Source organism: Danio rerio, chromosome 22 (genome assembly GCF_052040795.2).
Source record: "Danio rerio strain M-AB ecotype USA chromosome 22, GRCz13ab, whole genome shotgun sequence".
In the NCBI taxonomy this organism is placed as follows: Eukaryota; Metazoa; Chordata; class Actinopteri; order Cypriniformes; family Danionidae; genus Danio; species Danio rerio.
In genome coordinates, this window is record NC_141042.1 from 3,535,001 (window position 1) to 3,548,933 (window position 13,933).

The 13,933-nt window shown below is 35.5% G+C and overlaps 1 protein-coding gene and 1 long non-coding RNA gene across 4 annotated transcripts in view; both read left to right on the plus strand.

The window, feature by feature from the left end:
- Window positions 1–12,241, plus strand: part of ftsj3 (FtsJ RNA 2'-O-methyltransferase 3) — a 28,934-nt gene extending 16,693 nt beyond the window's left edge. The window contains exons 12-20 of one of the 3 annotated variants that reach the window (XM_087302380.1): window positions 130–332; window positions 419–533; window positions 2,272–2,486; window positions 2,573–2,667; window positions 6,724–6,826; window positions 6,908–7,091; window positions 9,634–9,728; window positions 10,180–10,382; window positions 11,821–12,241. In XM_087302380.1, coding sequence (XP_087158506.1) covers window positions 130–332; window positions 419–533; window positions 2,272–2,486; window positions 2,573–2,667; window positions 6,724–6,826; window positions 6,908–7,091; window positions 9,634–9,728; window positions 10,180–10,382; window positions 11,821–11,894 — 1,287 coding nt within the window. In that variant the 3' untranslated portion in view covers window positions 11,895–12,241. 3 annotated transcript variants of the gene reach the window in all.
- LOC147831455 (uncharacterized) overlaps window positions 1–13,933 on the plus strand; it is a 787,032-nt gene that overhangs the window by 356,108 nt on the left and 416,991 nt on the right. The window lies entirely within an intron of this gene.

The window sequence follows — 13,933 nt, forward strand, 5'->3', positions numbered from 1 at the left end:
CCGCTGCTTATATTGTTTATACTACAAAGTGGCGCAGAATAGTGCAGAAACTCTGATCCTGCTCAAACTGACTCTCTCTGTGTGTGTGTCTGTCTGTCTGTGTGCGTGTGTGTGTGTGTGGTCCTGCAGGGTCTGCATCAGCTGGCTCAGGGTGATATGTCTGCAGCAGACGCTCTGCTGGAGGATGACGAGCAGGAGGATGTTCATCTGTCTGATGAAGAGCAGGAGGACGAGCGCATGTCTCTGGCCTCAGACCTGGACTCTGATGACCTGCAGGAGATCCAGCAGAAGGAGGAGCAGATGCTGAAAAACAAGCCCAAGAAGAAGAAGAAGTACGGCTCCGCTGCAGTTTCTCTTTGTAAACATTAACAGTTCATATGAAACTACGTTTATAAAAAAACTTGGTGTGTGTGTGCAGAGTGTCGTTTGAGCAGCAGGATGATGGTGACGAGGACAATAAAAACGAATTGCTTGTCGAGCTTGAAGGAAAAGACGAGAGGAAGGAGCGCGAGACCAGCATGTGGTTCAGCAAGGTGAGAATCTGTACCGCTATACTGGCTAAACAAACTCAGGATTACTGAATTAGTTTCAGGTTAATTAAACCAAACAAGTGCAATCTGCTAACATAACCTGAACTTAATCAGAACATATCCTCAACATAATCAAAGCATAATCAGATTCAGAACATTAACAGAAAATAACTAGAACAACATAAGAACATAACCTGAAAATAATGAGAACATAATCAGAACATAACATACACTGAACAAAACAAAACCTGAGTATAACCAGAACATAATCTAAACATCAAAACTTGATCAGATTCAGAAGATAACCAGAACATATCCTGAACATAATCAGAACCTAATTTGAACATAGTCAGAACATAACCAGAACACAACTTTAATATAACCTAAATATAATCTGAACATAACCTGAATATGATCAAAACATAACCTGATTATAATCAGAATATAACCTGAATCAAAATGTAATCTGAACATAACTTGAATGTATCCTGAATATAATCAGAATATAACCTAAACATAACCTGAATATGATCAGAACATAATCTGAATATAATCAGAACATTATCTAAACATACATGGAACATAATCTGAATATAATCAGAACATATCCTGAATATAACTAGAAGATCAAAACTTAATCAGATTCATAACATAACTAGAATATAACCTGAAATTAATCAGAACATTACCTGAACATATTCAGAACATAATTTGACCATAATCTGAACATAACCTGAATATAATCAAAACATAACCTGAACATAATCAGAACATGACTTGGACATAGTCAGAACGTATGCTGGATGCAATCAGCAGATCAAAACATAAGATTCATAACATAATTAGAATATAACCTAAATATAATCAGAACATAATCAGAATCTAACCTAAACATAACCAAAAAATAACTGTAACATATACAGAACATAACCTGAATATAATCAGAACATTGTCTACACATAAATGGAACAAAATCTGAATATAATCAGAACATATCCTGAATATAACTAGAAGATCAAAACTTAATCAGATGCATAACATAATTAGAAAATAACCTGAATATAATCAGAACATAACCTGAACATAATCAGAACATAACTTGACCATGATCTGAACGTAACCTGAAAATTATCAGAACATAACCTGTATAAAATCAGAACATAACATATCCTGAATATAATCAGAATATAACCTGAACATAATCAGGACATAACCTGAACATAATCAGGACATAACCTGTATAAAATCTGAATATAACTTGACCATAATCAGAACACAACCTGAACATAACCTGAACATAATCAGAACATAACCTGTATAAAATCAGAACATAACATATCCTGAATATAATCAGAATATAACCTGAACATAACCTGAATAGGATCAGAACATAGCCTGAACATAATCAGAACATAACCTGAACATAATCAGGACATAACCTGTATAAAATCTGAATATAACTTGACCATAATCAGAACACAACCTGAACATAACCTGAACATAATCAGAACATAACCTGAACATAATCAAATATAACTTAAACATAGTCAGATAATAATCTGAACATATCCTATTCTAGAGCATGTTAGCCATGCAGCATAATTTACCATGGTGACAAACAACATTTACAGTCGAGTTGCCCTCATAGTAACGTATACCTAGGATTGATGCAAACTAAACTGAAACCTAGCTAGCAACGCTACAGTTCTGCAGTGGATCTGATGTTTTCATGTGTCTGCAGGATATCTTCGCTGAGCTCGATCTAAACGACGACACCGACGCCATGAACGAACTCAAGCAAACGCAGATCCTGCAGACCGGAAGAGGTAAAAAGAGGAAGGCACAGCAGGAGGAAAAGGCGGAGCCTAAGAAACCGGAACAGAAAGTGGCCACTCCCTCACAGGAAGTGAAGGAGGCTGAAGACAGCGACTCTGATGACAGCAGCGATGATGAGAGGTGACGATCATGTTCATGCTGCATGTGTGTGTGGTTTTCTGTGTTACCAATAAATATTAATGTGTGTATTTTTGTTTTTATTACAGGGAGATTGCGCAAATGAAACAAGCGTCAGCCGCCGTGGGTACGAATGGAGCTGTAGAAAACGACAACTTCCAAGTTATTCCTATTGAAAAAACAAGTCAGTTCAGAGTTATATTACATTTATATTATATATTACCCTGTGTTTTAAATTTGCATATGTGTATATGTGTAAGACTGATTTTAAATCGTTTATATATTATATATTCATTGAATTATAGCATATTTTTCCTATATTTGCATAAACGTTATATATAATGCTGTCAGTTATATATCAGATGCTTTCTGCCAATGAAGTCTGTTGCTTTTGATTCTCTAAAGCAGTAGTTCCCAACCTTTTTTAGCCTCAGACCTCCTTTTCCCCCGAAAAATATTGTAAGCCCCCCTCCACATTTAATGGTATTACCGCTCGTAAAAGTTTGCAGTAATAATGACAAAAAATGTTGTTTTCAAACAAACGGTATGTTTATTACTATATCTTAGATATGTTTGTGCACAAATAATAGCCTAATGCAGTGGTTCTCAAACTGTGGTACGTGTACCCCCAGTGATACGCGGGTTTCCTTCTAGTGGTACACGGAGGAATGAAATATGTCATGTACATGCAACATATAATTCAAAATGTATTAAAAATTATGTATATAATATGCCAAATATTATATATAGGCTATATTTCTAAGGTAATCTGCCAGGTTTTTTAACTGTGCAGAGTTGTAGCTGCTTTACTGGTCCAACTACGCTACGATATTTCAATGCTGCTCATTTTGGTGGTACTTGGAGAGACAATGTTTTTCTAAGGTGGTACTTGATAGAAAAAAGTTTGAGAACCACTGGCCTAATGTAAAATATAAAGCAAAACATCAGTCGGCCATTTGTAACTGAAACGTGTAAGTCTTGGACCCTACGCTAAGCCCCGCCCTCCTTAGTTACTGTTGCTATGCCTGTCAAGCTTTTGTGCCTGGCACAGCTTTGTGTGTGCGCCGGTGTCAGACATTGACAGGGAGATAATGTCATTGAGATATCCGAGAAGGCCAGACAAAAAAGGACTGCACTATGCTTTATAGGGGTATATTCACCACATAATAGGCAACCAATTAGGAAATTATTCAATCAAAATTGAAGCTAGCTTAACCTAGCCGCCTCATATTCCAACCATTCAACAGCTTAGCTCATGCTCCGCAGGAGAGGTGAAGCTTAAAAATAATCTAATAATAACTAATTAAACCGTGATTTCTCTATTTTTAGTCAAAAAGCCTGATAGATTAATTGTTGTGTAATGAAATATAGCGTTACTAACTGACGAGGAAACATGCATGGACAGTGCTTTTACATAGTTCATTCACAGAAAGAGCAGCCAGAAGGGCAAACTGATGGATTTGTGCCGAATATTAGCATCATTGACCCATAAAAATGTACAGTAGGATAAATGACTGAAAAACAGGCTGCGGGTGATGTATATTGATCGCAGGTTATCAGTTTGTGATCATATCTTGGCTTTGTTCTGTTGATTTGAAGCTTGAAATAGATGGAAATATGAAGTTCAGTAAAGTTAGCAACAGATTCGCAGATTCGTATTTTCCAGATCAATAACTATTCGATAACAATATCAATTCACTATTAATATGACGAAGTTACTAATGTTATGGCGAAGGCTTAAACGGAGCATTACTCACAATATCGAGCGGGGGAAAAAAAGGAATAAGACAGCAGGGGAACATGACCTCTTAGGGTGAGAGGTGTGTGAGTTATTGCTGTCAGTCTATCACTGAATGTGCGAGGAATATCAAAAACAAAACCAATTTAGCTCCGCTCATTTAGCGCCCCTCACACGGCTTGATCCACGCTGGCATTTCTCCTCTTGGGTTTTTGGTTTTGAAAAGGGAAAAAATCCCACCATCCCGTCCAAACTTTAAGGATACCGGGTATCAGATTTGCACAATCCTTATGCACTCGCTCGAAAGTTTGACAGAGCCCCTGCGCGTAGCTACAGTTGCTAAGCCACGATTGGTGGGTGGCGGTTTTTGGGTGTGGCTTAGCGAAGGGTCAATTGGCCCTATTTGAAATTCAATAATAAAAATATCAGTATTCACACTGGTGTATAAGGGGAAAACAATACAGGCTATTACAATTTACTACTTGTATGTTATTTGTTATGCTCTATTAAATAGTGTGAGGATTGCTGCCAGGCGAATCAGTGAGTCTTTTTTTGTGGAGAACGGATTACAAATGTTTTTGGTCAGCTAGGGCTGTGGTCCTCAACCTGTTTATCACCGAAGAGCGGTCAACGCTTGACAATTTTACCGTAGGTTGCTAGGCGACCATTACCCGTTTTCTCAGAGGATGATAAGCTGAAAAAACGTTGCTGTCGCTCTGATACAAGTTTTTTTTCTGGAGAAAAGTAGAAAGCACTGTAGTGTTGGTGTGTTCTGTGTTTGTCTGGGAAAATGTGATTATTCCGAAATGTGAATATTCCATACAAGTTGAAGCTAATCAATCAATTCTTGTTACGTGACTCGCGGTGCGCTCACGGCCCGGGGTTCATTGGTGCGGGGGCGTCACACCGCTTGTGCGCGCAAACCGCGCACCTCCATTGGAAACAACAAACTTGTGCAGACTCTAGAACAGGTGTGGGCAAACTTGATCCTGGAGGGCCAGTGTCCTGCATAGTTCAGCTCCAACCCTATTCAAACAGACCTCCATATAGAGTTCAAGTGATCTTGAAGACATTGATTAGTTTGTTCAGGTGTGTTTGACTAGTGTTGGAACAAACTCTGCAGGGACACCGGCCCTCGAGGATCAAGTTTGCCCATCCCTGCTCTAGAAATACGCAATATGCGAATGGCCCCAAAAAGGCAGCTGTCATTTGTGATCTCCATCAGTTGATTTTCTTGCACAACCATGCTGGATTCACCTGATTTGTTGACAAATAAGTTGCGAATATATTCCTTGGCAGTTCCTTCACTTGGCTTTTTCCGCTTGGAAAATAAACTTTCCAAAGACGTTTGTTTCTTACTCATTTTGCTGCTTTTGGGTTAAATTTGGGTGCTGAAGTGACCGAGACGTAAGCCAGAGAATACAGTAATTTTTTTTTAAATAAAGGCTTTTCAAATAAAAGATCGTTCAGACTCGGATAATAAATAAAACAAAAATAATTCATTATTTTTTGTGCGACTCTGTACCATTTAATCCAACGACCAGTGGTTGAGGACTACTGAGCTAGGTGATAAAATGAACTAAGGCAACATGATCATTCTTCGAATTGTCCACTGCTAAGAAATTTTTTAAATATGATGCGACCCCCCCACAAAGCTCGCTGAGGCCCCCTTGTGGGCCGGGACCCCCCTGTTGGGAACCGCTGCTCTAAAGCATGAAACTGGTGGAAATGCGTCAAAATAAAGACTTAAATATAATAGCGACAGGCTAACGAAATTTATACTACAATAGTAATGCATTACAAAAAATATAATGACTGTTCTGTTCAAATATTCAACATGAAATGTACACGGCCTTTAGCAGTGGCAGAATACTTAGGAATTAAGCCTGGTTTATACTTCTGCGTTAAGTGTCCAATGTAACCCACAGCGCATGCAACGCGCGTAGCTGTGCATTTATACTTCTGCGCGCTGTTTCTGTTGGTCTGCATTAACACTTCAGAAACGCTAGCTGGCAGTGAGGTGTGAATGTTCCTCTGTGTCGAGTTTCTTCGCTGCTGTTTTGTTTTCCTGAACACTTCCTGAATGTACAAGTGGCTCAAACTCGCTCATTCTGAGGCAGGAACCGGCGGACGTGCATCAACTTTAACTATGAGGTAAACACAAAACAAAACTTTCCATCCGGAGCTTCTTCACGGGACTCCACACTTGTAAACAATTGCTCCATCGGGCTCGCGCCATTCGTGCAGCTCTTGGTCCCGCCCAGACTCGTCAGCGCTACCAAGCCGACCAATCGCAGAGCTTGCGCTACGCGTCGTTGCAATGTGTAGTTACATTCTTTGAGAGGTGCACGTCAGCGACGGCTACGGCGTAGGACTATGCGTCAACGCAGTAGCATACGCATGCGTTTGACGCAGAAGTATAAATCAGCCTTAAGAAAATTAGCATGCTCTCTTAGCATTTGATCTGAACGCTGCACTATTGTGTTGTTTTTCTATCCTCAGAGAAGCGCGCTCGTGTTCTGGATGCTGAAGGTTTGGCTCTCGGTGCTCAGATCGCCACGTCCAAAAAGAGAGAGCGAGACCTGATTGACGGCTCCTTCCACAGGTCAGATGGGCCTGTTAGCATGTTAGCCGCCAGCTAATGCTGGTGAGCTTCAGAGAAATAACGTTTATGTTTCTACTGTAGGTTTGCCAACTCTGAGGACATGACCGAGGTTCCGGCCTGGTTTGTGGACGATGAGAAGAAGCACCGGAAACGGCCGGTTCCTGTGACCAAAGACATGGTGGAGGAATACAAGCAGAAGTGGAAAGAAATCAACGCTCGGCCAATCAGACGCGTGGCGGAGGCTAAAGCCCGCAAGAAGAGACGGGTCAGAAAATACACAAATATACACTACATATACAGCACACTCTAAAAATACATTGTTATGTGTATATTCAGTTGAAGTCAGAGTTATTAGCTCTTTTATTTTCCCCAATTTCTGTTTAATGGAGAGAAGATTTCTTCAACACATTTCTAAACAATAGTTTTAATAACTCGTCTCTAATAACTGATTTCTTTTATTTTTGCCAGGATGACAGTAAATAACATTTGAAAAGATATTGTTCAAGATATTAGTATTCAGCTGAAAGTGACATTTAAAGGCTTTACTAGGTTATTAGGGTAAAGTTAGGGTAATTAGGCAAGTCATTGTATGACAATGGTTTGTTCTGTGGACAATCTAAAACAAATCTTGCTTAAGGGGGCTAATAATATTGACCTTAAAATGGGTTTAAAACAATTAAAAACTGCTTTTATTCTAGCCGAAATAAAACAATTAAGTCTTTCTCTAGAAGAAAAAATATTATTGGAAATACTGCAGAAACATTCCTGAATCTGTTTAACATCGCTTAGGAAATATTTGATAAATAAATAAGGATACACGAGAGGGTGAATGATTCTGACTTGAACTCTTTTGACTTGAAACTTTTATAATGTATTTTATTTTTTGCCCATGACGGAAATATTGGTAACAATTAATCCATTTTTAGAATGCTGAAATGATTAATGAAGGTACATTTTTAGGTTACGACTTACAAATTACAAATGAGATTTGAAAATAAATAAATTAATAAATAAACATTTCAGATAATTACCTTATATTAAACATATTTTGATGTTGTATTATTTAGAAAATAACGTTATTAATTTAAACAATAACGTTATAAATTAATTATTAAGGATTTAATTTTTTGTTTTTCTTGTGTAGATGTCATTGTGATGATGATGATGATGATAACTCGTTATAATTAAGTTTGATTATAAAGTAATATTTTTACATTTTATTGCTATGTAATTTTTTTGTTACAATTTTTATAAATATATATATATATATATATTTTTATATATGAGCAATATTACACTCATAGCATGCGTTGTGTCCTTAGTGTCCCACCAGTGATGATATACAGCCATATTGCACTGCTACGCATGTGATATTGCGTTATATACAACAGTTTGATGGCATAATCGTGTGTATAAAAAAGAAAATCAAACACAGATAATCTCAAAATCCATTTGTAAAAGGAACTACTTTCTTCCGCTATTCATTCACATCTGCAGCTGACGTCAGAACAGCAGAAACCGTTGCTCATTTTCCAACGTCACTTTAGAGCTAGTATTTGAATGATTCTCTAGCGTAATGTCTAAAGTGATGACAAAACAGCTGATTTTACTTACATTTTAAGATTATAAGGCTGAACAGCATGAAATGCCATCAGTCTACAGAGATTTCCCAGTATTTCTCTGTTGCAATCAGGAAATCACAATAATTAACCCCGAAAAAGCCAAACACTAGCAGATTACTATGGAATAAATACAGCACTACAGCATACTAAAGAGAGAGATCGACTTAGTAAGTCACTTAACAGTGTTGGAATTTAAAGCCAATTGCATGCGTGTTCAATAGGAAAAGGTCAGTAGAGTGTTTTCTTCAATGTCAAAAATATTAGTAATTTATTAGATACAAATGAATAATTGGATGACAGAGCTCTGGGTTACGTTACCCCAATACAATACAAGAATTACATTCAAGAGGTTCGCAACTCGAACCTTCGTATTAACAGGCAGAGTTTTGGTGTAACGTCACTAATCAGTCATTCTGCAGTCCTTTGACTCTGGTACATCCAGACATACTTCCTCTTTCTGCAACACTTTTCTGCATAGCAGAACTGAACAATTACGTGCAGCTTTAATATATTTCACAACTTCTACAAGCATCGTGGCAACTTGTGACATGTCTAGACTTTGTATTAAACAAAGGCCCCCACACTTTTTGCTTTTTCCACTTGTCAGCAGTTCTTCTAAAAAGTATACAGCGCAGTAAAAAAGAGGACGTGTGTCTGGTCAAGATGTGTTATAATACAATAGAAAAAGATTGAATAATCTGTTGTCTGAGTTTTCTCCTTTAAGGGTTTATGCGGTCTCTGTCGCCATCTTGTGGCTGAACGTCAACCGTCTATGCTCTGCTCAGTATGACCGCTGATGGCTGCCGACACGCTGAATCTCAAAAATTACAAATATTTAAAATAGGTTCTGTCCTTATAAATAAACTGCATAGTTGCAATCTAAACAACTACATTCTGGCCTACAAAAGCCTCAAAAGTACATGATGTCGTCCAACAGCTGCGATATTTGTCAGACTGCAGTGAGCTTATTGATCTGCTGTCACTCTGTATGGGCGGAGTAATACACTAGAGTAAACTGCCTGTACGAGTGCTGATATTACAGAATATCTCACGGCTGTCAGCCAATCATATTCGAGAACCAGACAGAACTGTTGTACGATTAATTGCATTGGATTTATTGCAATAATGATGACGTATCGCTCAGAATAAATAAGTCTTAATGTGGTGTTTTACTGTGTTTTTCAGACGCTGAAGAAGATGGAGCAGGCCAAGAAGAAAGCTGAAGCTGTGGTGAATACAGTAGACATTTCAGAGCGAGAGAAGATGGCTCAGCTTAAGAGGTCAGTTTAAACGAGCACATACAACATGAATTGCGTCCCAATTCACCTGCTTACACTACACCTTAAAAAAAAAAAAAGTACTTTTTTGTGTGTGTGTTTGTGTTTGGGTTTGTGCGTGTGCGTGTGCGTGTGCGTGTGTGTGTGTGTGTGTGTGTGTGTGAATTTTCTCATTAATGCACCATTCTGTTGCTTAGTTACGAGTCCTGTCAATCATCTCGTCACATTATCCACATTTCTTTCATTGCATTGAAATGTTTAAACGCTCGAGTGTTCGCGTATCTGTGTCCAAATGTTAGCAGGAAATGGACTTTTTTAAAACCTGATAATTTTGACATCACTATATAGGACAAAAAGATATGCAAAATGCGACGCAGCAATATGCGCGCACACACTAAAGTTTATTATTCCCATGATGCCCGGCCTCACTCATACCAATCACTTTCACTTTCAGTATCTACAAGAAGGCCGGGGTGGGGAAGGAGAAGCGTGAAGTGACGTATGTTGTGGCCAAGAAGGGTGTCGGCCGCAGAGTTCGCCGTCCAGCAGGAGTGAAAGGAGCCTTTAAGGTCGTCGACGGGCGGATGAAGAAAGACACAAGAGCTGCGCAGAGGAAAGATGAAAGGGGGCGGGGCAAAGGAGGGCGAGGTTCAAAAGGTGGGTGCGGTTCTAAATAAGGCGGGGCATGAAGGTGGAGAAAAAGTATAGTAATAAAAGTATTGTTATATATTTAGATTTCTTTTTTTAAGTTTTAATTAAAAAGTAATTTTTTTTTTTGACAGTAAAATTATCATAAAGGTAATTCTAAAGGGCTTACATTTACACATTCCAGAAACGATTGTGTATAATAATAATAATTGCTATAATTTAAATAATAAAATATGACTAATTTATTGTTTTTATTTATTTACTATGTAATGTTATTATAATTCTTAAACTATTATATTTCCTATTGCCATTTATATCTAAAAACACTAGTAATTTCCACATGTAACTTGCAATTAATTGTTTTTGTTACTAATATTACTGATTATATTACTTTTAAAATGTATTATTAGTGCCGGGCACAAATTAATCATGATTAATTTTGACAATTTAAGTGTGTACTATGTATATTTATGTATAATATATACAAATTCACATGCATGCATATATTTGAGAAAATGTTTATGTTAATATATACATATGTGTGTGTATATATATATATATATATATATATATATATACATGATATATATCCTATATGTTTATAGGATGCAAAATATTTATATATATTTAAATATCTATTTAACAAAAATTGTTTTGTTTTTATGCATGTTTGTGTATAACACGTATATGTGATACGTTTTTTTATTTGTTATTATTTTGAATGTGATTAATGACAATTTTTGCCCTTCACTAATAATTATTGTTTAATTTTTTAATAACATTAATTTTTATTAACAATACCATTATTTATTAACAAAGCATTAAAGTGTTCTACATTTAAAAGGGTTTACATTTACAAGTAAATGTGTTTCATTGTAAGAATTGTAAAAACTTTAATAATGAAATATGATTAATGTATTATTTTATTTAACCACTATGTAATTTTATTATAATTTTAAAACGGTTAGATTGCTCGTTGATATTTCTATATATAAAATTACTATTAAATTCCAAATGTGGTTTTCAATTTATTGTTATTGCTTATTGTTAATATCATTACCAATTATATTACTTTTAAAAAGTATTACAGTCTTGAAGTATTAAATCGTTAAAATATAAACATTATTTATGTAGTAAACAAATATAATGATGCATTTTGTAATATTTTCATTATGCAAGCTTTTTTGGTATTTAATGTCTAAAGCTATTATTATTTTAGCTTAAATATTGCGTTATCAATATGTACATCTATTATAATAATATTTTTTATTATTATTTAAATTAAATTATTTTATTATTTATTTTTGAAGGAATATAAAAATATATAAATTATATATATATATATATATATATATATATATATATATATATATATATATATATATATATATATATAATAATTATTATAATATTTGTTATTTATATTATGCTTTGTATGCTTTCTTAGGCATGAAAGGTGGGCGTGGTCCAAAAGGAGGGCGGGGCATGAAGGCAGGAAAAGGCCGTCCCAATAAGAAGTGATGAACTGTGATTGTGGCCTCATAGTCAGACTGAATCCTTTAGCTGTGTCGAGTTGCCTGGAGCATTAGCGCTGTTTGCTAATCTGCTCATCATTACAGTCTGCCCTGCTCAGACTTCGACACGTGATTATAAACAAGGCCTGAACCCTCAAACAGACGGATCTCGAACACATCTGATGTTTTCCTGCCTTGTTTTCATGTTTTTTCATATATTTTGTGGTATATGATGATGATGATGTTATGCTAATGGGTGTATGCTAATGATGTTTCTAGAGTCATGATGGCACAATGTATGTGGAAGAATCTGCTTGGTGAGATTTTTAAATAAATGCCAATTTTCTCTTGGTACATTTGAGTGTTTTCACCCCCAGTTTTAAATATAGTGCGTGTTTCACCTCCAAAATCACAATAATCGTAATTCTCAACTTCAGTTTTTTGATTCATGTACATAATATTGATTTGCTAAAAAAAAAAAAAGATTTTCACTAATTGATAATAATAAAAATAATCTCATTTCAGTTGTTTATATATTAAAATATCAATGTTGTCCTTCATTTATTTAATTTGTTTGATTATCAATATTACCAACAGTTAAGAGCTGCCTTTAGAGAACTAATATTTATTTTTATTTAAAAGAATTCTGTACTTAAATAAAAAGTGTAATAAAAAAACACATTTTTAACCATTATTTTGATTGCATTAGAGGGTAGAAATTGGTATTTTTAAAAACATTGACACTTTTCAAATATTTTATAAATGTATATTTTTTTTAAAATTAAATTGCATTTGATCTTCGTGTTTCACCAGTGCCAATACACAGCCATATCACACTGCTACTCATGCGATATTGTGTTTATACAACAGTTGGACGGCATAATGGTGAATATAAAAAAGAAAATTAAACCGTCTAAAAACCCTTTTGTATGAGGAACTACTTTCTTCCGCCATTGAATCACATCTGCAGCTGATGTCAGAACAGCAGAAACCACAGCTACAAACGCCACTTCAGTATTACTAGTGTTTGAATGATTCTCTAGCATAATATCTAAAGTGATGACAAAACGGCAGATTTTGTTCACATTTTAAGATTATAAGGCTGAACAGCATGAAATGCCATCAGTCTACAGAGATCTCCCAATATTGCACTGTTGCAATCGGGAGATCACTATAATTAACCCCGAAAAAGCCAAAGCAAACACTAGCAGATTACTATGGTGTAAATACAGCACTGCAACATGCAAAAGAGAGAGATCAGCTTAGAGTGTCACCTGTTTTATAATGATTTGATCAGCTGTAGTTTGAAATTACACTGAGTTTTTCTCCTGTAAGGATGTCTTATGTACTCTCTGTCGCCATCTTTTGGTGGAACATCAACCGTCTTTGCTCTGCTAAGTATGACAGGCTGATGGATGCCCACACGCTGTACCTCTGAAATTATGAATATTATAAAATATAAATAGGCATTATCTTTATAAATAAACTGTATAGTTGCAATCTAAACAACTATATTCTAGGCAAAAAAGCCTCAAAAGTACATTGTTGTCCAACAGCTGCAATATTTGTCAAACCGTGGTGAGATTATTGATCTGATTGTCATGTGGGTGGAGTAATACACAAAGGTGAAGAGGCTGTACAAGTGCTGATATTGCAGAATATTGCATGGCTATCAACGAATCAGATTCAAGAATTAAACCTTTTATTTATATATATATATATATATATATATATATATATATATATATATATATATATATATATATATATTAGGGGTGTCAAATTAATTGTTTTTTCTGTGGGTTCTCAAAAGATTTGAATTACAAATTCAAAATCTTAATTTCATAATAGTGATAATGCATTCAAATGCAAACAAATTTGATGTTTATGCAATAGTGAAATGTGATCTTAGCATTTATGCTAGCAAATGGACCTTTTGGCTAAAAAGTAAAATTTATTTAATTTATTATTAATTAATATAATTATTAATTAATTATTGAAATTAACTATGTTTTCAATGAGGTATATGCTGAAGCATGCTAATAG